General features: G+C 34.7%; 1 protein-coding gene across 4 annotated transcripts in view; it reads left to right on the forward strand.

The window, feature by feature from the left end:
- Positions 1 to 26785, forward strand: part of SRPK2 (SRSF protein kinase 2) — a 231247-nt gene that overhangs the window by 156169 nt on the left and 48293 nt on the right. For all 4 annotated transcript variants that reach the window (XM_027838508.1, XM_027838510.1, XM_027838511.1 and 1 more), the window contains 4 exons: positions 12469 to 12577; positions 13241 to 13328; positions 13610 to 13697; positions 16263 to 16369. In XM_027838508.1, coding sequence (XP_027694309.1) covers positions 12469 to 12577; positions 13241 to 13328; positions 13610 to 13697; positions 16263 to 16369 — 392 coding nt within the window. The remainder of the gene's footprint in view (positions 1 to 12468; positions 12578 to 13240; positions 13329 to 13609; positions 13698 to 16262; positions 16370 to 26785) is intronic.

Raw genomic sequence — 26785 nt, forward strand, 5'->3', positions numbered from 1 at the left:
CCCCTCTAGAGATCCCTCCCTTGTCTTCCCAGGGATCCCTACCTTATCCTCTCCCTCCTTCCTATCCCCTTACTATTTTATTTCTTCTGAATTTAGAAGATTTTCATACTCTTCTAAATATATATATATATACATATATATATAGTTCCTTCTTAAACCCATTCCCGATGAAAGTGGGTTACCAGAACTACCAGCGCTCCTCCCCATCTAATTCCTCTGTGTTGATTCTTCTTCTCACACCTCATTTGTATGAAATAATTACTCTTTTTAGCTCCTCCTAAATGGTTTACTTTTCAAAGTCATATCATACTTAGGTCTACCTCAGTCTTTATTACAAACTACCCAATTACTAATAACAATTTTAGATATAAGTTTTACATTTTACATATATGAAAGGAAAACAGTCTGTCTATTGAATCTCTTGTAATCAGTCTTTGGTATGTACTTTATGTTTCTCTTGGCTCTAGTATGTCAAGTCTTCTGTTAAGTTCAGATTTTTTTTTTAAACAAAGTCTTTTAAATTCTGAAGGTTGACCAAATGTCCATTTTTTTTCAATCAGGATTATACTTAACTTTGCTGGATATAATATTTTTGGCTGGAACCCCAGTTCTTTTGCTCTTCCATATATTGTTCCAAGACCTGCGGTCTTTTAGTGTCTCTGCTGCTAGGTCTCGTGTAATTCTAATTGTGGCATTGTCATATTTAAATTGTTTTTTTCTTGTTGCTCTTAATACTTTATCCTTGAGCTGGGGGTTTTGGAATTTTGACTATAATATTCCTGTGAGTTTTCCTCATAGGATCTCTTTCAAGTAGTGATCTATGAATTTTTTCTATTTCTACTTTCCCTCTGTTAGAAATAAGGCTTAAGAGAAATAAAGCCTTCTAGTTAAAAATGAAACTAAGCTCAGAGTGAGTGAAGAATCGTTTATTACACTTCTGAAGCAAGCACAATGCACTTTAGTAGCACATGGGCACTGGTTCAGTGGTAGAAACAACTTTTAAACCATTAGTAAGATCCATACTCCACCCATCCGAGCTACTATTGGGCTGGTTCATCTGAGTTACACCGTTCCTGGACAGCTCATTGCATGTTTGTCCATGTTCTGATAACTCCACCCACTTCATAGGTCCCATGTTCAAAAATGGCGGCTATCTCTGCCCTTGGGGTGTGTCAGTTCACATTCAGTAAGCTTATTAAGCAAGCACAGTGGAGAAAAGCCTTTGCCTGGTGGAAGCCCAGTCCTTGAACCTGGCTGGTGGCAACCGGTTTAGCCTCTAGGGCTCTTTCTTAAGGAATTAGTTGTTTATAGAAAAGTTTGGAGTACTTTCTGATTGTTTGAGGGACTCTCCACAAGATAATGGAATTTCTTATCCTGTTGTGGAAGCCTAACCCCCTAAAATCTTTCTTACACCTCCTTGTTCTAATGCTTCAGGATGGTTTCCTTTAATTATTTCTTTTATTTTTGTATCAAGATTCTTTTTCGGATCACAGCTTTCAGGTAATCCAATTATTCTTATGTTTTCTCTTCTTGATCTGTTCTCCAGGTCAGTTTTTCTTGTAAAATGTTTCACTTTCTCTTCTCTTTTTTCATTCTTTATATTTTGTTTAATTATTATTTATTTATTTTTTTTTTGGTGAGGCAATTGGGGTTAAGTGACTTGCCCAGGGTCACACAGCTAGTAAGTGTCAAGTGTCTGAGGTAGGATTTGAACTCAAGTCCTCTTTACTCCAAGGCCGGAGCTCTATCCACTGTTCCACCTAGCTGCCCCTAATTATTTCTTGATCTCTTATAACTTCATTGGCTTCACCTTTCTCAATTCTAATTTTATTTTCTTTTTTTTTAATTAAATTTTAATTTGTATATAGCCAAGCACTTGTTTCATTCATCTGCTTTCCTATAGAATGGTAAGCATTAAAAACTTTAGATTTATATATGGCTTTTCTAAGAAAGCATAAAACAAATATCATATATACTGGAATATATGTATATACAAAAGCAATCTGGTCTTTTTTTTTATAAATTTTTTATTTTTTTATTTTTGAAATGTGTTTTTAAAGCTTTGGGTTACAAATTTTCTCCCTTCCTCCCTCCCCACCCACCCTCATTGAAAAGGCAAGCATCTTGGTACAGGTTATAGATGTATAGTCATGCAAAACACTTCCATAGTAGTCCTGTTGTGAAAAACTAAGTATATTTCCCTTCATCCTATCCCACCCCCCATTTATTCTACTCTCTCTTTTGACCCTGTCCCTCCTCAGAAGTGTTTGCTTCTGATGATCCCCTCCCCCAATCTGCCCTCCCCTCTATCAACCCCCTGCTCTCTTGTCCCCTTCCTTCCTTATTTTCCTGTAAGGTTAGATAGATTTCCATACCCCATTGTGTATGTTATTCCCTCCTTAAGTCAAATTCTATGAGAATGAGATTCATTCATTCCCTCTCACCTTCCCCTGTTTCCCCTCCATTGTAAAAGTCTTTTCTTGTCTGTTTCATGTGAGATATTTTACCTTATTCTACTTCTCTCTTTTTCCTTCTCCCAGTATAATCCTCTCTCACCCCTTAATTTTATTTTCCAGATATCACCCCTTCATCTTCAACTCACCCTGTGCTCTCTATCTATCTATCTATACATACATATAATTTTTTTCCCTCCCACTACCCTAATACTGACAAAGGACTCATGAGTTACAAATATCATCTTTCCCTGCAGGAATGTAAATAGTTCGACCTTAATAAGTCTCTTATGATTTCTCTTTCCTGTTTACCTCTTCCATGTTTCACTTGAGTCTTATATTTGAAGGTCTGATTTTATATTCAGCTCTGGTATTTTCCCCAGGAATGCTTGAAAGTCCCCTATTTCATTGAATTACCATTTTTTACCCTAAAGGATTATACTCAGTTTTGCTGGGTAGGTGATTCTTGGTTGTAGTTCTAACTCCTTTGCCCTCCGGAATATCATACTCCATGCCCTCCGGACCCTTAATGTAGAAGCTGCTAAGTCTTGTGTTATCCTGATTGTGTTTCCACAATACTTGAATTGTTTCCTTCTGGCTGCTTGTAATATCATCTCCTTGACCTGGGAATTCTGGAATTTGGCTACAACATTCCTAGGAATTTTCCTTTGGGGATCTCTTTCAGGAGGTGATCAGTGGATTCTTTCGATTTCTATTTTGCCCTCTGGTTCTAAAATATCAGGGCAGTTTTCCTTGATAATTTCTTGAAAGATAATATCTAGGCTCTTTTTTTGATCATGGTTTCAATTCTAATTTTCAAGGTGTCATTTTCTTCCTTAAGATTCTGGATCTCCTTTTCTAATTGGTTGACTTTCGTTTCATAATCTTCTTGTTTTTCTTGGGTTGTTTTTGCTTTGTTGTTGTTGTTGTTGGTTTTTTGTTTGTTTGTTTTGTTTTTACTTTTTCCTCATTCTCTCTCATTTGATTTTTGAAATCTTTTTAAGTTCCTCTATAAATTCTTTTTGGGAAACCAAAACCAAAATACTGGAACCAAAGCCAAACCACCAGCCTCCTATAAGTGTCCACAACCAGTCGTGTTCCACCCCACGGCTTCTGCACTCACCAGGTGTGTGCTGGTTCCTTCTTGCCCTGCTGCTCTCAGCCCCTACCCTCAACCCCCTCAGCTCTCTGCAGCACAGCTAGGTCTGGTGTTCCTTGTCAGTTGAGGTTCCCTCGATTTTCTTGGCTCAGACACCCAATTCCCCGCACTGTGGGGGAGGGGAGATAAAAGTTACTGTGCCTGGGGCCGATACAACCTCCCAAACTAGCTAACCCCAGGGCTTGCAGCTCGTTAGCAGGGACCCTAGCCTGGAGGTGTTTACTCTTCACTTGCACCAAACCTCTTTCTGGGATTTTTCTTCTGATCTTCTTGGTTTGTCCCAGGAGGACCCCTGTTGAATCCCTATTCTTATTTATTTCTACCCACGCTTTGTTCACCATGAGGCGCTGTTTTATCTCTCTTGTGGGGGAAAAATCTTGAGAGCTTGGAATTTTCTGACCTATTTGGCCATCTTCTCAGAATCCACTCAGATTTAGCAGAGTTCTTTATATATTTGAAATATGAAATCTTTATCTGAGGAAATGTCTGTAATTTTTCCCCCCATTTTTCTGTTTTTCTTCTTATCTTGGCTACATTGATTTTATTTGTACAAATCCTTTTTAGTTTAATATAATCAAAACTATCCATTTTATACCTCACGTTGCTCTCTGTCTCTTGTTTGTTCATTAATTGTTCACCTATTCATAAGTCTGATAGGTAATATGTTTCATATTCTTCACATTTTCTTGTAATACCTCCCTTTATATCTAGGTCATTTATCTATTTTGACCTTATCTTGTGGTAAATGGTGTAAAATATTGGTCTATGCCCAATTTCTTCATCCTGTTTTCTAGCTTTCCCAAAGATTTTTACCAAATAATGAATTCTTTTCCCAAAACTTTACTCTTGTCAAACACTAGGTTAGTATATTTGTATCTACTGAAAATTGTATGTCTATTCTGTTCCGCTGATCGGCCTTTCTGTTTCTTAGCCAGTACCAGATAGTTTTGATAATTACTGTCTTATAATATAGTTTAAGATCTGGTATTGCTAAACCTCCTTCCTTTACATTTTTTCATTAGTTCTTTTGATATTCTTGGAAATGAATTTTGTTATTATTCTAGATCAGCAAAATAATTTTTTTGTAATTTAATTGGGATGGCATTACATATAGAGATTATTATATTGGCCCTTGTGTACCCATGAGCATTTAATATTTCTCCATTCATTTAAACCTGGTTTATTTGTATAAAAAGTTTTTTATGATTCTGTTCATATAGTTCCTGGGTTTGTTTTGGCAGGTGTACTCCCAGGTATTTTGTACTATCTAGAGTTATGGGTTTGCTTTATATACTGCTACTTTTCCAAAATTATTATTTCAATTAACTTTTTAGTTGAGTCTTTAGAATTTTCTAAGTATATCATCATATCATCTACAAAAATGTTTTATTACCTCATTGCCCTTTCTGATTCCTTCTATTTTTTTTTCCTCTCTTATTGCTATTGCTAGAATTTCTAGTGCAATATTGAATAATATTGGTGGTAGTAGGCATCCTTGTTTGACACCTGATCTTAATGGAAAGGCTTTTAACTTATCCCCATTACAAATAATGCTTGCTAATGGTTTTAGGTAAATGCTTCTTATCAATTTAAGGAAAAGTCTATTTATAACTAAACTTTCAAGTGTTTTTAAATACAGATGAGTATTCTACTTTTTTTATCAAATGCTTTTTCTGCATCTATTGATATAATCATATGATTTCTGTTACTTTTATTATTAATAGTTTTCCTTAAATTCATCCCTGCGTTCCTGGGATGAATCATATTTGATCATAATGTATAATCTTTGTAATCTATTGTTGTAATCTTTTAGCTAGTATTTTATTTAGGATTTTTGCATCCATATTCATTAATTATATTGGTCTCTAATTTTCTTTTTCTGTTTTTACTCTTTGGTTTAGGTATCAGTATCATATTTGTTTCATAAAAGGAGTTTGATAGGATCTCTCCTTTGCATATTATTCCAAATAATTTAATATTGGAATTAGTTGGTCTTTAAATATTTGGTAGAATTCACTTGTAAATCCTTCTGGTCCTGGTGCTTTTTTTGTTAGGAAGCTCATTTATGGCCTCTTCAATTTCTTTTTCTAAAATAGATCTATTTAGATTGTAAATATTTTTCCATTTCACTTAAATTGTTAAATTTATTGGCATATCAATAATTCTGTAATTGCTTTGATTTCATCTTCTTTAGTGGTATATTCACTGTTTTCATTTTTAATACTAGAGATTTGGTTTTCTTCTCTCTTTTTAATCATATTAAACAATAGTTAATCTATTTTATTGTTTTTTTCATAATACCAACCTCTAGTTTTATTAGTGCAATGGTTTTCTTACACTCAATTTTATGAATTTCACTGTTAATTTTTAGGATTTCCAATTTAGTGTTTAATTGGAAAGTTTTAATTTCTTCTTTTTCTAGTTTTTTTAATTACATACCCAATTCATTGGTCTGCTCTTCCTCTATTTTATTGATGTAAGCACTTTGAAATACACATTTTCCTCTGATTACTGCTTTTGCTATATCCCATAGGTTTTGATATGCTGTCTTATTATTGTCATTCTCTTTAATGAAATTATTGATTGTTTCTATGATTTGTTCTTTAACCCACTCATTCTTTAAGTTTAGGTTGTTTAGTCTCCAGTTAGTTTTTTTTTCTTCTATATTCCCATGGTCTGTTATTAAATTGCATTGTGGTCTGAACAGGAAGCATTTAATATTTCTGCTTTTAGCTGTAAAATTTTTATGTTCTAATATATGATCAATCTTTGTAAAGGTACTGTGTACCATTTAGAAAAAGGTGTATTCTTTTATATTCTCATTCAGTTTTCTCTAGGTAACTATCTTATTTAAAATTCTATTTACTTCCTTGGCTTCTTTCTTATTTATTTTTTGGTTAGAAGATCTCATGTGTTAAAAAAAAAAAAAAGTATTTTTATCAGCTCTTTTTGTGGTTGGCAAAGAACTGGAAACTGAGGGAGTTGTCCATCATTTGGGGACTGACTGAATAAATTTTGGTGTATGTGTGTAATATAATATGATTATACTGTAAGAAATAATGAAAAGGATAGTTTCAGAGAAATTTGGGAAAAGTATTGAGCTGTTACAGAGCAAAGTGGGCAGAACTAGAACAATTTATACAGTAACAAAAACATATACAGAAAACATCAACTTTGAAAGACATGAGATCTCTGGTCAATGTAGTAATTAATTATGATTCCATAGGATCGGTGATGGTCTGTGCTACTCATCATCTCACAGAGAGAGGTAATGGATTCAAGAGGCAGAATGAGATATATTTTTGGGCATAGATATTGTGGGAATTTCTTATACTTGTCTGTTGCATACATGTTGTATACATGTTTGTATACATGTTTCTTATACTTGTCTGTTGCATACATGTTGTATATATGTTTGTTGCAAGTATTTTTTTTTCTTTTGAAATGGAGGCTGGAAGAGAATAAATGCTTTTTAAATGAAAAATAAAATTAAATGTAGGGGAAAAATAGTATTGTGAAGCTGGGTGATTAGAAGGATGGTGGATGTCCTTGACAGTGATAGTGAAATTCAGAAGAGAGTGGGTTGGGGGTTCAGGCTCAGATAACATACAGATCAACAAACTTGACTGCTTTAATTAGGTTTGAGTAAAACTGAGTCTTTGAAGGATTTTAAAAAATCATTACAACATCCTGTTAGTCCCTTAAAACATTGTACTTTTGTCCATTGGTTTACTTAGTTCATGTCATGGAATAATGTCTTCATTGCTGGTCAGTCTGCTGAGTGAACACTTGGTGATAGGCCCTAGCCAATCAAAGAGGTGCAGAGGTGAAGGGTGAGGAGCACCAAGGAAGGAAGTAATGCTTCTGTAGGATTATCCCCACTGATCAAAATGAGTATTTAAATGTGAAAAGCATAATAGGAACACGATACAAGTGACGCATTGAGTGTATTGAAATCCATTACATTAGCTTTTCCCACTTACAAGTGGGAAGAATATTTTCTTAAGGTAGTTATTATATTGTTAAAATAATTGAATAATTTGGTCTCTCTGAACTCTTGGAAATTTAGCATGGTAGAACTTTAGGAGATCTTAAAGATCATTTAGGCTAGCCCCCTAATTTTAGAGATGATGAAACTGAGGCACAGAGAAGTTAAGTGACTTGATCATTATCACATAGTAGGAAGTGGTAGAGCCTTGATTAGAACCCAGTTTTTGTGACTCCAAATCCAGTGCTCCTTGCAGTGCACACCATACCACCTCTTAATTACTAGTTGTGCCATAATTTAAGCATTGTGTGAGGGGGTGGCATTATGATTATTAACATTTTATTCTTATCTTTTTAAAAAGTGGAGTTCAGATAGAAGCAGACTTGAGACAAATAGATATCTTGCTGTTATTCTTTATATTTAATGTTCTGTAGATGGTTGCATAGGTGTATAAAGTAACTGTTTTTTGTAATAAAAGAATTAGCATATACCCTCCTCCTCTGTAGGCTTACTTCATGCATCCTAAGTATAACACCACTGGCAGTCAGGACAATAGGAATGATATTTACTTCATCTTTTTATCATATGATTTTCTTTTTTCCTATTTTTTTTTAGCTCTCTGTATTTTGAAAATAGATTTGGTATTCTTATTGTTGTAGTTACTGGAATATTCCTCAAGATAGGAAGTGGGGTTTTCTCAATCATGCAAATTTGATAGCCTAATAATAATAATAATGATAAATTATATTTATGGATAATTTTAAATTTTGTTAATTATGTACATTACATAATTTGAACCTCACAGCAAACATAAGAAGTAGGTAGTACTATTTCCATTTTAAAGATGAAATTGAGGCATAGAGAGATAAAGTTATTTCTTTGTCATACAACTGGTAAATGCCAGAAACTAGATCTGAATCCATATCTTACTGACTCCAAATTGCACGCTGTAACCACTAAATAATATTACCTTTCTGGCAGGAACTTGTGCTCTAATTTCATCTAAAGTTAATAAATTATAGTTAATGCCATTTATGCTTTTGGTATTCATCTTTAATTTTCTGACATTTAGTTCAGACTGTGATTCAAAAATAATGTATTGATAGTCATTCATTTTTTGTGTTCTCCAAAAAAAAAAATTTGCCTTCCTTATCCATATGTACTGAAAGCACAATATCAGCCCTTAAATAATGTAAAATGTAAAAAAAACAAACCCCAAAACAACTAGCCTTTTCCTGACTTTTGAATAGACTATTTTTTCTGCACTTGTCATTTTGTAATTTTTAACCAAATCTTTAACACAAAGGTGATAGTAATGAGATTTTATGTCTTTTTGAGGCATCATAGGGCAGCTTGGTGGAAAAATGGATTGAGTGCTGGCTGTGGAGTGAGGAGGACCACAGTTCAAATGTGACCTCAGACACTAGCTGTGTGACCCTGGGCAAGTCACTTAACCCTGTGTACCTCAGTTTCCTCATCTGTAAAAGGAGCTGGAGAAGGGAGTGGCAAACCACTCCAGTATCTTTGCTAAGAAAACCCCAAATGGGATCACAAAGAGTTGGACATGACTAGTCAACCAAACAACAACAAAAAAATGAGGCATCATGGTACATTGTAAATAGCCCTGGATGTCAAGTCAGAGGACAAGACTTAGGTTCAAATTTTGATTTTGTTGATGACCTGTGTCACCTTGGGCAAGTCAAGTAATTTCTCAACTTCGGTTTCCCCAGCTGTGGGATCAGCTAGCTAACCTCTGAGATCTCTTCTGACTCTAAACTAGGATCTAAAGTAGAGATAAATTTTGGGATTATAATCATGAAAGGAGATGAGTGCCATCACACCCTTCACAAAAGAATTATGAAGGCAGGTGCTACCATGTTATTCTCTATATACTCTAAATTCCAGCCAATCTGGCCTACTTGCTCTTCCCTATATGGTTGTTCCATCTCCTGTTCCTGTGCCTCTATACAGGCTGTTCCCTATGCCTCAAATATCCTCTCACTTTACTTCCTCTTGGAATCCCTAGCTTTCTTCAAGGCCATTCTTACACAAACCCATTGTTAATCACCTGCTTGTTAGTGCCTTCCTCTTCCTATAGAAAATTACTTTTTATTTTGTGTATGCTAATCTGTTTTTATGGTGGTTCTCTCCAGTAGAATACAAGGCGCTTATGGGCAAAGGACTGTTTTTTTGTTTGTTTGTTTTTATATTACCAGCGTGCCAAAACCTTGCGTTGTGCTTAGTAGCTACTTAATAAATCCTTATGGAAGAACTATTATTATTTTACTTTCTGGAGAATTTATAATAAATATAATAATAATACCGTACATTTTTGTGATGCTTTACCATTTTTAAAGTACTTTTTTCATAATAAGCCTATGATTTAGATACTACAGGTGTTTTCTAAATTTTTTCCAGTGAAGAAACTAAGTAGAACCAGTACTGCTTTGTCCAAATTGAGGTGAAACAACACTATTTAAATGTTCATCCTTGTATAATATTTCTCAATATGGTACCCTAGGAGTCATTGAAGAATTCTGATGGTGCTTTGTAGTCACAGTTCCTTCACTTTTCGATCCTCTTGTACACAGATTTAGGCCAGATGTCACTTGGTGATACCTACAATTCTTTATATTATATTTGGATTCCATCTTTTCCATTTTTTATACTTTCAGCATACCAAAAGGCTTTTATTTTCACTATTCCTAAGAAGATATCTGTTCTGAAACTAGGAGATATATGACAGTGTCAAGGGGAAGGGTTTGTGCCTTGCAACATAGTAGATGCTTAATAAATATTTCTTGAACTGAACTAAATTGACAGAGAATATAGCAATCTTTAGAGATGATAGACTAGGTACAGGGTAGGGAATCTGTGGCCTTGAGATCCTTAAGGGCAGCCCTTTGACTGAATCCAAACTTTATAGAACAGATCACCTTAATAAAAGGCCGCACCCAAGGACCTAGAAGGCCACATGTGGCCTCCGGGCTGCAGGTTACCCACCACTGACTAGGATACTGTGAATCACTACAGGGAATGAAACTACTGTCATATTAATGTATTATCATAAATAAACTAAGAAAAATTAGAGTAAGAATTTCTGTTAAAAGAAGAAATGTTATTAGCTTATTTGAACATAAATGTTAGCTCTCAGTACAGCAGATCTTCAGACTCTACTGTGCTTTCAGATGCATAACTAAGAGAATTTTACTTCCCTACTGAGGAAGTTCTAGAGGCTCCCTATTGCTTCTAGCCTAAAATGCAAACTCTTCTAGTTGACATCTAATGCCCTTCACAGTCTAGTTCTGGCTTGCCTTTTACAAATTTATTACACATTACTCCCCTTCACATACTTGATGACACAGTCACAGTAGCCCACTTGTACCTTCCATCTCCAATCAACATGCCTTTTTGCTGTGATTCCACCCCAGCTTCATCCTATCCTCTTCCCCTCTCCTTTCCTCTTTCTCTCCTCTCCCCCTCTCTCCCTGCCTCCCTCCCTCCCCCTCTCATCCCCCCCCCCCCCCCTCCTTCCCCCCCCTCCCTTCCTTCCTTCCTCTCTCCCTCCCTCCCTCCCTCCCCCTCTCCACATCTCTACCCTCCTTAAGGTCAGCTCAGGTGCCACACTGACACAAGACCTTTCCTTTGTATGTTTTTTTTTACCTCTGTGAGTACATGTTGTTTCCCTCAATAGAATGCAAGCTGCTTGAGGACAGGGACTCTTTCATTTCTGTCTTTGTAAGCCTAGTATAGTGCTCCACATATAGTAGGTGTTTAATAAATGCTTGTTAATTGATTGACTGGCTAAGACTTGATTTCAGTTCTGCCTTGGCCATTCATTGGCAGAGTGGCCTGGTCAGATTCTTGTGCTTTTTGAAGCATAGGTTCTACACTTATACAATTGGGATAATAATTCCTGGGGCTATAGTTCAATGAAGTTATTAACAGCAAGGAAAGACTCTTACATGAGCTAATTTATTTGGAAATAAAGTACTTTACCAATAGTTGTGGAATGTATAAATAAATTACCAAATAAAAATGTAAAGGAACATTACTTTGCTTTAAGAAATTAAGAATATGGGGCAGCTAGGTGGCACAGTGAATAGAGCACCAACCTTGGAGTCAGGAGGACCTGAGTTCAAATCTGGCCTCAGACTCATGACACTTACTAGCTGTGTGACCCTGGGCAAGTCACTTAACCCTGATTGCCTCACCAAAAAGAAAAAAAAAGTTAACAATATGAAGAATTCAGAGAAACATGGGAAGATTTATATATAGTGATACAGGAAGAAAGGATTTCTAAAAGTGCAATATACACAATAACTGTAGCAATGTAATGAAAATCATTATAGATAATTTCATTAGTTACAAATGACAATGTTTATGCCATTCTGTCAATGTTAATAATTTATAATCATGCTCTTCTGGGAGGAATTTGGATATTTGTTGGTAAGTGTCTACTTTTAAAATATATCAATCAGTTTGTAAAAAATAATAATCCTTGAGCAGTTTTACAGTACTATTGTGAGAAAAGTTCTTTGTAAATCTTAATTTCCAATATAAAATTTGGCTCTTATCATGATAGGAGTTATTTCTATGTGTTCATAAATGGGTGCATCTTTGCATCAACTAGATAGAATAGGATGATGAGAAAGTAGAAGGTAGGTAAAGAACTTTGTTTAGCCAAGAATAGGCTTTTGTGGTTAAAAAAAAAAACAAAACTTAAATTTTCTTGAAAATTACTAGATTATTTAACAATTTTCATGTTATATTTTACTGCAGTATATCAGATGCCGAAGGTAATAGAAGTAAGAAACTTTTGTTTTTGTTTCCTGACTTAATAGAAAATTTTTTTTTTTCCATAAAAGGCGGCTACCATCCAGTGAAAATCGGAGACCTTTTCAATGGCCGCTACCATGTTATTAGAAAGCTAGGATGGGGACACTTCTCTACAGTCTGGCTATGCTGGGATATGCAGTAAGATTTATATTTTTTCTTTATGTGTTTAGATTCCTAATTTAAATACATTAATCTGTCTTGCTAAGTGGAAATTGCCCAAGGGTAAATCTTTATGTTCTTTTACATAAATTATTTTATATTGTTACCTCACTGTTTTTGGTCTTTGACTAGAAACATTTTCAAGAATTAAAATCACTTTGGAATTCTATAGCCTCCTTTTTTAAAAAAAAATCAAAATTTTCGTCTTGGACTATATAAACTTGTTAGTTGAAGTTTACAAGATATAGTGTTCAGTATGTGAAGGTTAAATTCTCTTGTGATAGATTCACAGATTTCACAGAACATCAGAGTAGGAAGGTTAGTATCTCAGAAGTCTAATCTATACCTGAACAGGAGTTCTCTCCATAGTATCCTTTAGCAAGCAGTCAAGCAGGTTTTGCTATAAGATCTGTAGTGAGGAAGAAAATGTTAAGGAATCCTTTTCCAAATAAAAAAAATACACACACACACACACACACACACACACACACACTCTCACACATACATACACACACATATATTTATATATCTATATATATAGCTTTGGGAGGAAATTTTGAATTATTCTTCATAGGTAATTTTTAGTACTGATATTATAATTTCTTTTCCTGAAAACAGAATATATATATTTTTCTTTTCAAGGGGAAAACGATTTGTGGCAATGAAGGTTGTAAAAAGTGCCCAGCATTATACAGAGACAGCCTTGGATGAGATAAAATTGCTCAAATGTGTAAGTATTGTCAGAAGTTTATCTCAGTGATAGAGGAAAATTAATGGCATCAAAACTTGATTTTTTAATTGTACTTTAACATATTTTTATTAGCAATAGTAATATTAACCTAGAATTTGTTTTTCATAAGCTTGTAGTATCAGTTTTTATTAAAATATCATAACTTTAAAACACATTTTTGCTTGGAAAATTAGAATTAACTTGAGTTATTCTCTCAGGAGTGTTTTCATAATTTTTTGAGTTATTCTCTCAAGAGTGTTTTCATATTTTTTTTTCTTTAGGTTCGTGAAAGTGATCCAAGTGACCCAAACAAAGACATGGTTGTACAGTTAATTGATGACTTCAAAATTTCCGGCATGAATGGCATACGTATCCTTTCTAAGATATCTGTTCGTGCATGGTGGATGGAGAAGAGTGAAATGGTTGTACTCTTTGTATATAACTATGAAGCCATTTTATTATTCTGTCATTAAAAAATAAAATATGTCAATCCCAGGACAGATTTAGTAGGTAATTCATAGCCTCCCATCCTTTTGACCTATTACAGTATTGACATTAGTGGTTGGTATTTGGGTAGTCAAAGTCATTCAGAGGTAAGAGATGGGCAGAGAGGAGAACAACCCACACCTTTATCTGGGCAAAGCAAAGGAAGGTAAAATAGTATTATTAGTAGGAGAAGTAGAATAAAATAGGCAGAGTAGTAGGTGAGAATTGGAAAGATGAATGGTATCTGAGCTGGAGGGGTAATAAGGCATTTGAGAAGGGGGTTGGTAGGAGAGGAAGGCAAGATTGCATGAGCGAAGCAAAATATAGCCAAAGATGGCTGATTACAAAAAGATTGTGAATTTCCCTCCTCACTCCTGATAAAAGTTGTGCTTCTTATTGTGTGACCATGGGAAGTTACTTACCTCTCAATTTTGTCATCTGTTTAAAAAAAAAAGTAGTGTTGAACCAGAAATCTGTGGTTCATTCTAACTATATCTTTGATCATTCAGTAGGTATTTAATAAGTGTCAACTGTGCCAGCCACTGTGCTTGGTGCTGGAAATACAAAGGCAAAAATAAAGCAACATCTACCTTCAAGGAACTTGTAATCTGTGATTCTGTGATGAAAGGAAAAAGCAAATATAATAATCATGACCTAGAACATTAATGGCCTGAACTTGCTCATGAAACAGAAAGGTTGAGGAACAAGCATTTGTTAAGCTCCCACAATGTACATTGTACAATGTACAATGTTAAGCTCTTTAGCACTGTGCTAAGCACTTGACAAAAAGTATCTGATTTGGATTGTGTGCTGTCTTGGGGAGGGAAGGGGACAAAAATTTAAAACTCAAAAGTTTATGGAAGGGGCGGCTAGGTGTCACAGTGGATAGAGCACCAGCCCTAGATTCTGGAGGTCCTGAGTTCAAATCCAGCCTCAGACATATAACACTTACTAGCTATGTGACCCTAGGCAAGTCACTTAACCTCATTGCCTAGGCCCCTCCCCCCCAAAAAAGCTTAGGGAAGTGATTCTTGATAATTCAAAATAAATTAATTTTTAAAAAAAATTTTTTTAATTATCTGATTTGATCCTCACAGCAACCCTAGGAAATGGGTGCTATTATTCTCCCAATTTTACAGTTGAGGAAACTGTTCAGAATAGAACGATAGTTTAGAAAGCAAAATCCATCAATTTACTGAATCTAAGAAACACATTAAAAACAAAAATTAATAAAAGTTAAAAATGGAAGGGTTGTTTAAGAACTAATTTTGCCTCAGTTGAATACAGAAATCAAGAGTGTCAGTCATGTTCTTAGACAAGGCAATGGTAAAAATAAGTGTAGTCAGGAGATACAAACATGGAATCTATATTAGGTTTAAGGCACCCTAAATCAATATAAATATTAAATAAAATGCACTGAATTGACACAGCACCTAAGTACTAAAAGAAAAATGTAAATAAATAAAATAGAAGATGACCTAGATAGGAAGACATGAATTGTTGGTATCTTCACCATATCTCTTTCATATTTAGACAGATATGATAGCAACATGAAGAAAAGAAATAAAATTTGAACAGAATGTTAGCAATACTAAGTGCAGTAAAACTTTTTTTTAAAATCCTGAATATTAAGGAATATAGCTATTTTTCTTCATAGCATTGTACCTTTTATAAAAAACGATCATGTGCTAGAGCAAACAGAATTTGTAAATAAGTGCAAGAAAGCAGATTTTTAAGAGTATCCTTTACAGATAACACAATAAAAATTTTAATTCATGGAGGAAATATGAACATAAGACACAGACCAAAAGTGGTGTTTATTGGAGAAAAATGAATATGGGGAACAGTTAATATTGTCTTCAATAATGAATGATTCAAAGAACAAATCCTAGAAAAAATTATTTTATATATAAATGTACAGTATATTATATGTTTATATATAATTATATATTACATATAATCATATATATAATATATAAATATAATTATATTTTAAAATTACTACAGTCAAATAGCATACCAAAGTTTGTAGGTTGTAGCTAAAATAGCCCTTAGATGAAACAATGGAGAAAAAGAAGTCAAAATAATTGAGCATGCAACTTAAACAACAATAACAACAACAACAAACCAAACTAGTAAATCAACAAATTAATAGGTAGCCCAGTCAGCTGCCCCATTTAGTTACCTGTAGGTGAAAAATATTTCAGTGGCCTTCTTCTTTTAGGCATCTGTATTGTTAAACCCTGTTTCCCCTCCTCATATTAACAAAATTGACAGAAAAGGAAAAGAAGGAGGTAAGATATTGGAATACTCCATATTCCTAGGGTATACAATGTTTTTCAAAGTACTGCTTTTGCTTGCAGTTTTTATAACCTTTTATTTTTTCCTTGTCTGTATTTGTGTATCTACCATCCTGATACTTGTACATTTTCCTTAACTGTATGCTAGATGTTTGTATGGTCTTTGAAGTACTTGGCCATCACCTCCTAAAGTGGATAATCAAATCAAACTACCAAGGTCTTCCCATCCGTTGTGTAAAAAGTATAATTCGACAGGTAATATTTTCCCTTACTCAGTTATGTATATTTTAATTGTAACTGGTTCGAAGTTAGTTGCTTTTTTAGTTCTTGTTTATATGTACACACACACACACACATGTGTGTGTGTGTGTGTGTGTGTATATGCACATTATACAAGTAAGCATACATGCATACACACATATAATCAAATACATTGTAATCTCTTACTTTAGTACAACAAGGAGCTATGTTTTCATATGGGAACTTCCTTACTTGCATATTGGAACTGTATCACAGCTTTATAGACAATTTGAGAAGTTGCTTTGGCCACAGAATAATTTAATGGCCTGTCCTTTGGTTCTAAGCTTCTCTGAATTAAATGAGGCTCATTCTAAGATGATAGACATACAATCTGTAACTGAACCAGTACTCAAAGCCTCTTTAGCTTGGTAAAACCTCCCAGCGGTTAAATTCTGCTAGAATAGCCTTTGGATCCCAGAGTCACCTTCATCTAAGTAGGACTTTACTACTGTTTGTGATCTCTTATTAAATATTAGATGGGTTCTTAATAGGATAGTGTTACTTCTGTTTCCATGTACTAAAATCATTATATGTCTGTTAGCATAGATTTCTCTATGCATATTAAACTCTCTCTGAAGTTAAATAATAAAAGTGTGATGTTAACTCACTGGAGAATTTTTTCACCATCCCATTTTATTCTTTAGTAAAATATCACTGAGAAGACTGATAAGTTTCATATAAGTGGTTCTAAGTACATTTGAAGGGAAACAAAATTGGCTTAAGAAATGATTGAATTACATCTGAAACTTAATATTTATTTTATCAGCTGACCTGTTAAAATAATAATTTGGGAGGGAATTCTTAGATTTAGAAATTTACATGATTAATAACTCTAAGACTAAGCTGTATGTAGGTAGGGACCATGACTTAGATGGGGTATGAACTTTAAAAAAAGAAGAGATTAAATTGAATTTTTAACTACTAACTACATGTTGTAAAACTAAAGAAAAATGCAAATATGGTCAACTCATGATTTAGCACAGATAATACAGTATAGTATATGCAGTATCTACTAGATAAAAGTACAAGACTAGCAGATAATCTATTTTTGAGGGGTAAATTATATGAAAAGTATGAGGAAGATGATTTTTCCGAAAAGTTTTGAATTCAAATTTTTGTTAATATATGCTATCTAAAGATAATTTTTATTTGATCTATACCTATTAGTTTATATAGGACATATTAGATTTGACTAAACACGAGCCAATATTAACATAAACCTAAAAGACATATATACCTAAATGAATTGAGGACTAAATTAAGAACTCAAATTCTGAAAAACAATTGGCATTCATTCACTAGAATAATTTTTCAATTGCTGTTATTAACTTACCGATTTTTGGTTCAAATTATGCTCTCTTATTTGCAGTAAACATCAGTGCCTCTTAGTATATGATAATATATGTACTTACATACGTAAATATGTGCAATCTCAAACTATGTCTATTTAGAGCATGTGCCTAACTTCAACCACCATTTTTCTGTACTATCACATAAAGTATAGACTTACTTTAACAGATGATTCTTTCAAAAAGCCTAAATACAAAATTTAATATAATATTTAATAAAAAACCTAATATAATATCTGTCAGTTTAGGACACGTATTTTACCAGCTCTGCCTTGTATACAACCTGAGAGAGGCCTATTATCACCGTTAATTTTCAAGGAGATCTCATTTTAAGACTTTAACCCGCTAGCTGTCATGTCTTGATTTCTGTAGAAGGAAAGACTCATGATCTGGATTTTTTCCCTTAAGAGAAGAATTGTATGGCATGGTTTTACGTAAAAACTGATAGTTTAGCTTCCCCAAATCCCTTTCCATCTGTGACTTCAGCAGATTTAGGTATACTGAGAACCATAAGCATTTTTTGAAGGGAAACAACAAAATAAAAATGTTAGTTTCTGATAGGCGTTTTCCCTGTATGAGTTTGCCTCTTATCTTTGATTGCCTGTGAAAATGAACTGATAGGACTGACATTTGAGTTAGGAAGGTATAAAATTCTTGTTCATTGAATTTATTACAAGTTAAAGAATGACCACATCTTAAAATCAACATATATATCCCCAATGTACTATGCAGAAGTTTATGTAGTTAACTAATACAAAATTCTAAGAGTGTGATTTAGTTAAATGGTAATGAATTGACAGTTACTTCATTACTGCGAGGATCTGTGACTTCATCATCATAGTAAACTCACCACCAATATAAAACATAAAACCATTGTTCTGTTTTTCTGAATTGTGATTAGAAAAAAAAATAATCACCTCATAGCTAGTATTTTGATGATGTTCCTATGTTCCAAACTAAACTAGACTGGCTTTCAAACAAGAGATACACAGTCTATTTCTTGGTACTTAAAGACTTTCTAAGCTTGGTAGAACCTGCAAAAATACATGCGCTGGTGGCATAACATTCTAGAATCCAGCGTTACCCTCTTGCTGTAATGAGGTATTCCAGTAGAACTTCAGTGGTATTAATGTGATCAAACTTTTTAAAAAACTAGCAGCATACTTCTGACTCTAAAATAATTTTGTTTATGGTTGTCCAGATTGTACAACCTTAAGAGTGAGAGCTTTAGAATGTGTGTGTGTGTGTGTGTGTGTGTGTGTGTGTGTGTGTGTAATTTATAATATGTAATATATGGGGATATTTGACATGGATATATACATATACACACATGTATATGCATGTGAGGTAATTTGGAGGAACAATGAATTCAGTCTAGAATTAAATAAGAGATAGTGAGCTGGATTGCCTTTGGGAAATTTTCAGGGCTTAAAAAAAAATCCCAAACTTCTCCTAAACCAAAGGCTTTTTAACATCAAATATTCTTTTGGTGAATATGCATAACTGAGAGTCATGAAATACCAGCATCTTTAAATAATTAATCGTTAGTGTCATCCAAAAGGTAATGGAGATGCCTTGGCTAAGTGCCATGAGTAGTCTGAAACAAATGACCAACAAAGAATTGCTCGCCAGAAGCAGTGATGTCATCACAAAGATATCTGTACATAATGGGTCATCATATTTCTTTCCTACTCAGTGAGTTGGGTGTGGAGAGAATTTGGAACTGAAAACAAAAATTTGAAAAAAAATGAAAAAATAAGATGTGACGAGAAAAAAAGTGGGCAGGTCACGTAGCACAAGCAAGAAATAACTAATAGACATTCACAAGATTCTTGAGAATGGGAACACAGTCAAAGGTTTCTCTATCAGTACTCTTTGGCTAGCCCGCTTTTACCTGATATTTTCTGAATTCCAGTGATAGAGAATCCCTAGATGCCTAGGTGAAAAAATTCCTGTCTCCTACTATTATTTAAAAAATTCTATCGTTAGTGCACTTTTGTTCATCATAGAGCTCTTCCTCTCATTTTCCTGTAATCTTCTGCTTCTCACAAAGACCTGGTTCCCCAAAAGCCAAACATCTGTGACTATCCTTTCAGCTAACAGATACAATTTCTTCCATGTATACCTATGCACTGGTCCAGGAGAAGGAGTAGGTATATTCTTTCCTCCTCATTGCCATTCCTGATCCTCTCTCTGGCATCATAATTCAAAAATCTGTTATCCTTTGAAATTTATTCTTTCTAGATATTATCACTTCTTCATGGTAGTGATTTATGTTAGACCATGGGGTCATTCTCGTTTCTTTTTCAGTGAGTTTAGTATCTTTTATTCATATGTTGCAAAAAGTCTCTCTAGGTTTGCAACCATGTAGACTTGGTGTATCATACAGATTCATATGAGCTAAATTGGGCCAATGAGTTCCCTCTTCTACCCTAAACATGTGACATAATTCCACCCCTCCCCCAATTTTCTCCAACTTTATTCCATTCTCTGATGAAAAGATGGCACTTTTCCACAACTAGGATAACTCTTCTATATGACAACTTACCTATCTGCCTGGACTGTAAAAGATTCCTAATTAATTTACTTTCCTCAAGTCTCTACATTCTCTTATCCATCCTTTGCAGAGCTACCAAAATGATATTCCTAAAGCACAGGCCTGATCATATCATTCTCATGCTCAGAAATCTCCAGCAGCTTCTTTTTGCTTCTAAGATCAAATAACAGATTACATTTGGCATTTAAAACCCTTCACAATCTGGTTTCAACTTCTTTTTCCACGAATATTTCACATTACTCCCCCCCCCCATCACGTACTGTGCTGTAACCAAACTGGCCTACTTGTTGCTTCTCAAACACAACATTCCATCTTCTTTCTCCGTTCTTTTGCTTATTCTCCATTTCTGGAATGTACTGCCTCCTCACCTTTGCTTCTTAGTATCCCTAGTAGCATCTTTTTAAAAGCCTGTCTTGAATGCCACTTCCTAAATGAGGCCTTTCCTGGACCACTCCAGTCTCCCCTACCCCAGCATCTAGTGCCTCTTAACTTTCTCCAGTCCAGTCACCTTGCTTTTACTTTATAAGTATTTTGTATTTACTTATGTGTATACCTTTTATTTCTCCCTAATAGACTGACTGTAAGTTCTTTGAGGGCAGGGATTGTTTTGTCTTTGTATTCCCACTACCTAGTGTTGGACACATAGTAAGCACATAATACATAAACTGACTGATTGATAACATGTCTACTGCAGTAGTATCCAGATATGTGAAGAATTCTAGAGGTAAACTCCTAGTATATTGGGTTTCCATTGTAGATGATTAATGGGAGGATATGTTTAAGAATCACTTAGGCTGGGGAGGCCTGTATGAGTTATGATCTTATCCCCAAATTCTCAGTCTTCTTGTCATCTTGACACTTTCCCTTCCCATTATCTCTCATAGTTTATCAGTTGCCATATATTCTTGATTCTCCCTCCACATAGTAATTTCATCATATCTCCACACAATATTTCCTGCAGGGTTTTTATTGCATCAGAATAATTTCAAACAAAACCTCTTGTTTTGTCTGATGTTATTTGAATTTAACCCGTATATTCAAGGTTATAACAATTCTCCAAGATGATTTTATGTCTCTTCTTATATTTACATAGTTATATTTTGTACTTTTGAAATATTGCATACTGAGCTTTTCATGTAATATATTTTTGGTGAATTATGCATATATACAAGTTAGTGATATGCCAGAGTGTGCCATGATTCCTTTTGATTTAGCAGACATGATTATTATATTTATTTAATGAGAAAGATACTTGATTGGAGAATTATATTTAATAGCCAACACTTATTTAACGCTTTAAGCTTTGCAAAGTGCTTTACAAGTATTATCTCATTCTGTCTTCACAAGTACCCTGAGAGGTAGGTACTATTATTATCTTCATTTGATAGATGAGGAAATGAAGGCAGACACAGGTTAAGTGACTTAAATACTCTTACAGGGACCTTATAGGGTCACACAACTAGAAACTATCTGAGCCTACATGTGAACTTGGGTCTGTCTTCCTGACTCAAGGGCCAATGCTCTATCCACTGAGTCACCTCGCATTTAATGTTTCACAGAATAGGGTTAGGATAGTTGCTGATTTGTTGTCATTGTCCACTTAATATACCCTTTCTTAGCTGAGAGGAGGTTAATATATCTGGTAAAATACATGTTCATTGAGAATGGGGGCTGTTTTTAATTTTTATGTTTGTATCCCCGGCACCTAGCAGAATATTTCCCACATAATAGTTGTGAATAAATATTGAATTAATATTCAAATTCTTTTCTTTACCCTTACGACTACATTTGGTCACCAAATTACTTTGATCTCATTTCAACAGGCATTTTTTTTAAAGTGCCAGGCACTTGATGCCAGACACTGTCCTCAGGCACTGCCAGTTCAAAGAGAAAAGTGAAACAGTTCCAGCTATCAATTAGTTTACGTTCTACTAAAGCAAAAACAATATATACACGAGTAAATCCAAATTCAACGTAAAGTAATCTGGTGGTGAGGAGGAGGATGAAGAGTATTAATAACTCAGGAAAAGGAACAGCTTTGTAGAGGAGGTGGAAATTGAACTGAGCTTGCCAAAAACTAGGGATTCCAAGAGATTAAGGTGAGCAAGATCATTCTAGGCCTGGAGGACAGCTTGCATAAAGTCTTGGAGATGGGAGATGGAATTTAGTGTACATGGAAGAGAATATGGACCATTTGAGCTAGAACATAAAGTGTGAGATGAGGAATAATGTGAAATCAGTCTAGAAAGATTTGTTGAAGGAAGATTGTGAAGATGTAAACGTTGAATTTGAGATGCTTTGCGGACATCCAGGTGGTGATGTAGAAATAGAGCTCATGGGGAGATGAAGGTTATTTAGAAAAAGTCATGTGGATATGGGAATCATCTGTTTGCAGATGCTAACTGAACACATAAGAGCTGATGAAATCAGCTGAGAGAGACTGTTTTTATTGCTTCAGAATAAGAGAGAGACTGTAGAAAAAGAAAAAAAGAGGGCTTAAGACTCAGCCCTGAATACCTGATACAAACCCTACAACCTAGCACAGTACCTGGTGCATAGGAAGTCCTTCATAAATGCTTGTTGACTGATGATCTAGCAATGGAGATTGAAATGTGGCCGGACAGGTAGATGAGCCGAGAGAGTGATAACTTGAAAACCCAGATAGGATACAGCATCAGTCATTCAATCAGTAAACATCTATTAAATGTTTGTTCTGTGCCAGGCATTACGCTAAGTGCTGGGGTTACAAAAAGAAGCAAAATACTGTCCCTGTCCTCATGGAGCTTGCAGTCTATTGGGGGGAGACCACATACAAACATATACATATCTTTATATGTAAATATATAAACATGTTTATATATAAATCCTTTGAAATAGTATAATGAATATTTTAACAAACTTTTAAGTCTGTCTGAAGTTCTGTTTCTTTTGATAACCAATATTTTCTTTTAAATAATCTAATTATAATAAATGTTTTTGTTCTGATTTTGCTAATCTCATTTTCATCTTTTCATATTAATATTTCTGTGTTTCCTTTCTGTTCCTCCTAATTATTTTGTGGGTTTTTTTTTTTATTATATTCACTTACCAAATTTGCTTGGCCATTCTCTATCCTTTGGACACAAAGATCATTTTTCTTTGTCTCTGTCTCTCTGTATCTCTTTTCTGCTACAAATAACGCAACTTCGAATTATTTTTATACAAAAGATATTTTTACCGCTCTCCGTGTTTCTTTTAAGGTAAAAATGTGATCAGTTTTGTGAATCCAAAAAGTTTTCACCAAATCACATTAACAAAGTGTTAGAATGTGCCTATTTCCCAGTGCTCTTGGCAGCACTAAAATTTATTGCCATCTCCATTTAAAAAAGACTTTTTGTACAGTTATTGTGTGTAAGTGGATGTTGTAGTTGTCCTTATTTGTAATACTCTGATTATTAGGTAATTTGAGCCTCTTCACATACTGTAGTTAGTAATCGGCGGGTTTTTTTTTGTTTTTGTTTGTTTGGTTTTTTTTTGGCTAGTCTCTTGGAGTTAAGTGACTTGCCCAGGGTCACACAGCTAGTAAGTGTCAAGTATCTGAGGTCAGATTTGAACTCAAGTCTTCCTGACTCCAGGGCTGGTCTCTATCCACTGTGCCACCTAGCTGCCCCTCGTTTGTATTTTCAAATTAAAAACTGTGTCCTTTGACCATTGCTCTATTAGGGAGTATATATTACTGTTTTTGGTATGTATTAATTTCTTATAGATTCTGAATGTCAGACTTTAATATATTTTTGCAAGTGTTTTCTGAATCTTTTTCTTTTAATTTTAAAGATAATGCCTGTTTTGTCAAAAACCTTTCTTTGTATAATCAAGCCCATCAACTTTGTCCTCAATAATTTTTTCATTTGATTGTTTTTGAGACATATTCCATTATCTTCTAGATTAAGATTTTTTTTTGTATTTACATCATTGATACATTTAGTGTTTATGGTAGCATATAACATGAAGTACATATGAATCCAAACTCATCTCTTGCACCATGTAGATCTCATTTTCCCAATACTTTTAATTGATCAGTAATCCAATTAAAGATTCCCTATAATGCTTATTTCTAATTTTTTGCTCCCTTTTGTAATGACAAGACTATTTCCTATATTTTGAATCCAATTTTGAAGTTTGTTACCTGCCCATAATTTACATTTTTTTTCTTTTTTAGTGAGGCAGTCAGGGTTAAATGACTTGCCTAGGGTCACACAGCTAATAAGTGTCAAGTGTCTGAGGCCAGATTTGAACTCAGGTCCTCCTAACTCCAAAGCCAGAGCTCTATCCCCTGTACCACCTACCTGCTCCCATAATTTACTCTTGATAATGGTATATCTAATTGTGGCATTGAGCATGATTATTCACATAGAGATGATAACTGAATCCATGAGATCAATAAGTGAAATAGTATAGAGGGAGAAGAAAAGGCCCAGGACAGTTCATTGAGATGCCCACAATTAATAGGTATGACCTGGATGAAGAAACAGGAGAAAGGAAAGTGAGAAGGAGCAGTTGGATAGGTAGGAGGAGAACCAGGAGAAAATTGTCATGAAAACCTAGAGAAGAGATCTTTATCAAGAAAAGGGTGATTGACAGGGTTGTAGAGAGTTCAAGAAAGATGAGGATTGAGAAAGGTCCATTAGATTTGGCAGTTAAGCAATCATTAGTAACTTTGGAGAGAGCTGTTTCAGTTGAACAATGAAGTCCTGAGCTAGATGTTAGAGGGTTAAGAAGAGAGTGAGAAGGGAGGGAGTAGAGGCCTTGATTGTAGGTGGATGAGAGGGAGGGATGGATGAAATGAGTAATTTTTTGAGGAGACCAGGCTTGTTTGAAGGAAGTAGGGAAGCAGTACAGTATACAGGGAGATATTGAAGATAAATGAGGGACTGGTGATGATAGAGGGGGCAGCCATTCTTCTCTGTTGGAGAAGACCTTGGCCAGAAAAAGGATCACTTTTTCATATGAGATGGGGGAAGGGAGAGATTGTAATGGAAGGCATCTGGGTGATGTGTGATGGTGAGGAGGAGGGATGAAGAGGTAGTTCTCTGGGAGTGGCTTCCATTTTTAAAGTGAAATATGAGGTAAGGTTGTTAGCTGACAGGGTGAGGAGAAGGAGAAATATGGGAGCTTTGAAGATGGATGAAATGGTTTGGAAAGGCTGCTTTGGTGAGTGGGATAGCTGAGTCAGTTAGGGAACTTTAAAAGGACTAGAAAATAATTTGGAAGCTTGCTACATTCTGTTCCCTTTTCAGATTTTTCAAGAATGCTAAGTAAGACTTTTGTAAAAAATAGGAATAGTAAAGGGCTCTCAGGTCTCCCTTCTGTTACTTTCATCTTGTTTCTATATCTTTTAGCTAAGTTGTCCTAAAGAAAGTAATTTTTGAAGGAAGGGAGATGGTGGTAGCAAAAGGCAGTTTTGTACTATTTAATGATAGTCATCTGTAGTGTTGAATTGTATTCTGACTTGGAGCTATTATGCATTCTTGTATGACAAGGCTAAAAATGGGACAAATAAGTGATTAATGCCAGACCTCCCTATTTTATCCCGTTTATGGTTAGATCAGTCTGTGTTCTTGTATGGCAGTCAGATAATGATTTTTTTTTACAACTGTTGCTGCCATTGTTTTGTTATTTGTGTACCCCCAGAGCACAGCTCATTGTCTGGCACATAGTAGGCACTTAATCGATGTCTGTTAAATTCAATTGAACTGTTGCTTTTAGGTATAGTGTATACTTTTTAAATCTTATTATAATGTTGCCTCCTGCTGCTGAGATGATGTATAACGTACAGCAGAGAGGTGGGGGAGAGAATGTTTGGTATGTGAGAGAAACTGAAAGGAAAAAAAAAGGAGCAAATTGTTAAAGATGGGCTTCTAACTCACTCTGTCAGGTTTTCATGAGGCAAGCTGTGTCATCAGAAAACCTTTAGGCCTTAGAGTGTAAAACTTCATTATTTCATTTTTCTTTTTAGTTATACCACAATAGTTATTGCTATAAAGATCAGAGCCATTTCATTCATTTATTGAATTTCATCAAAGACCCAAATGTACTGTTTCATTTTTTAAAAAGCCTAACACTTTCTGCTTAGTGGTTTTTCCTTTCTTTGTGATCTTATTAGTAGGAATAATGAAAAGGAAATACAGAATCACATCATTTTAGATGTCTCAGTGGATAGAGTGCTGGCCTGGAATCAGGAAGACCTGGGTTCAAATGTGGCCTCAGAAACTTAATAGCTGTGTGACCTTGGGCAACTCACTTAACCTCTGTTTTCTTTAATCCACTGGAGATGAAAATGGCAAACCATTCCAGTATGTTTACCATGAAAATCCCATGGACAGTATTGCCATGCTATGGTCCACAGGGTCATGAATAGTCAGATATGACTCAATAGCTGAACAACAACAATCATTTTACAGTTGAGGAAATGCCATTTGAGAGAAG

The sequence above is a fragment of the Vombatus ursinus genome, unplaced genomic scaffold, assembly GCF_900497805.2.
Source record: "Vombatus ursinus unplaced genomic scaffold, bare-nosed wombat genome assembly UNPS02014830.1, whole genome shotgun sequence".
Lineage (NCBI taxonomy): Eukaryota > Metazoa > Chordata > Mammalia > Diprotodontia > Vombatidae > Vombatus > Vombatus ursinus.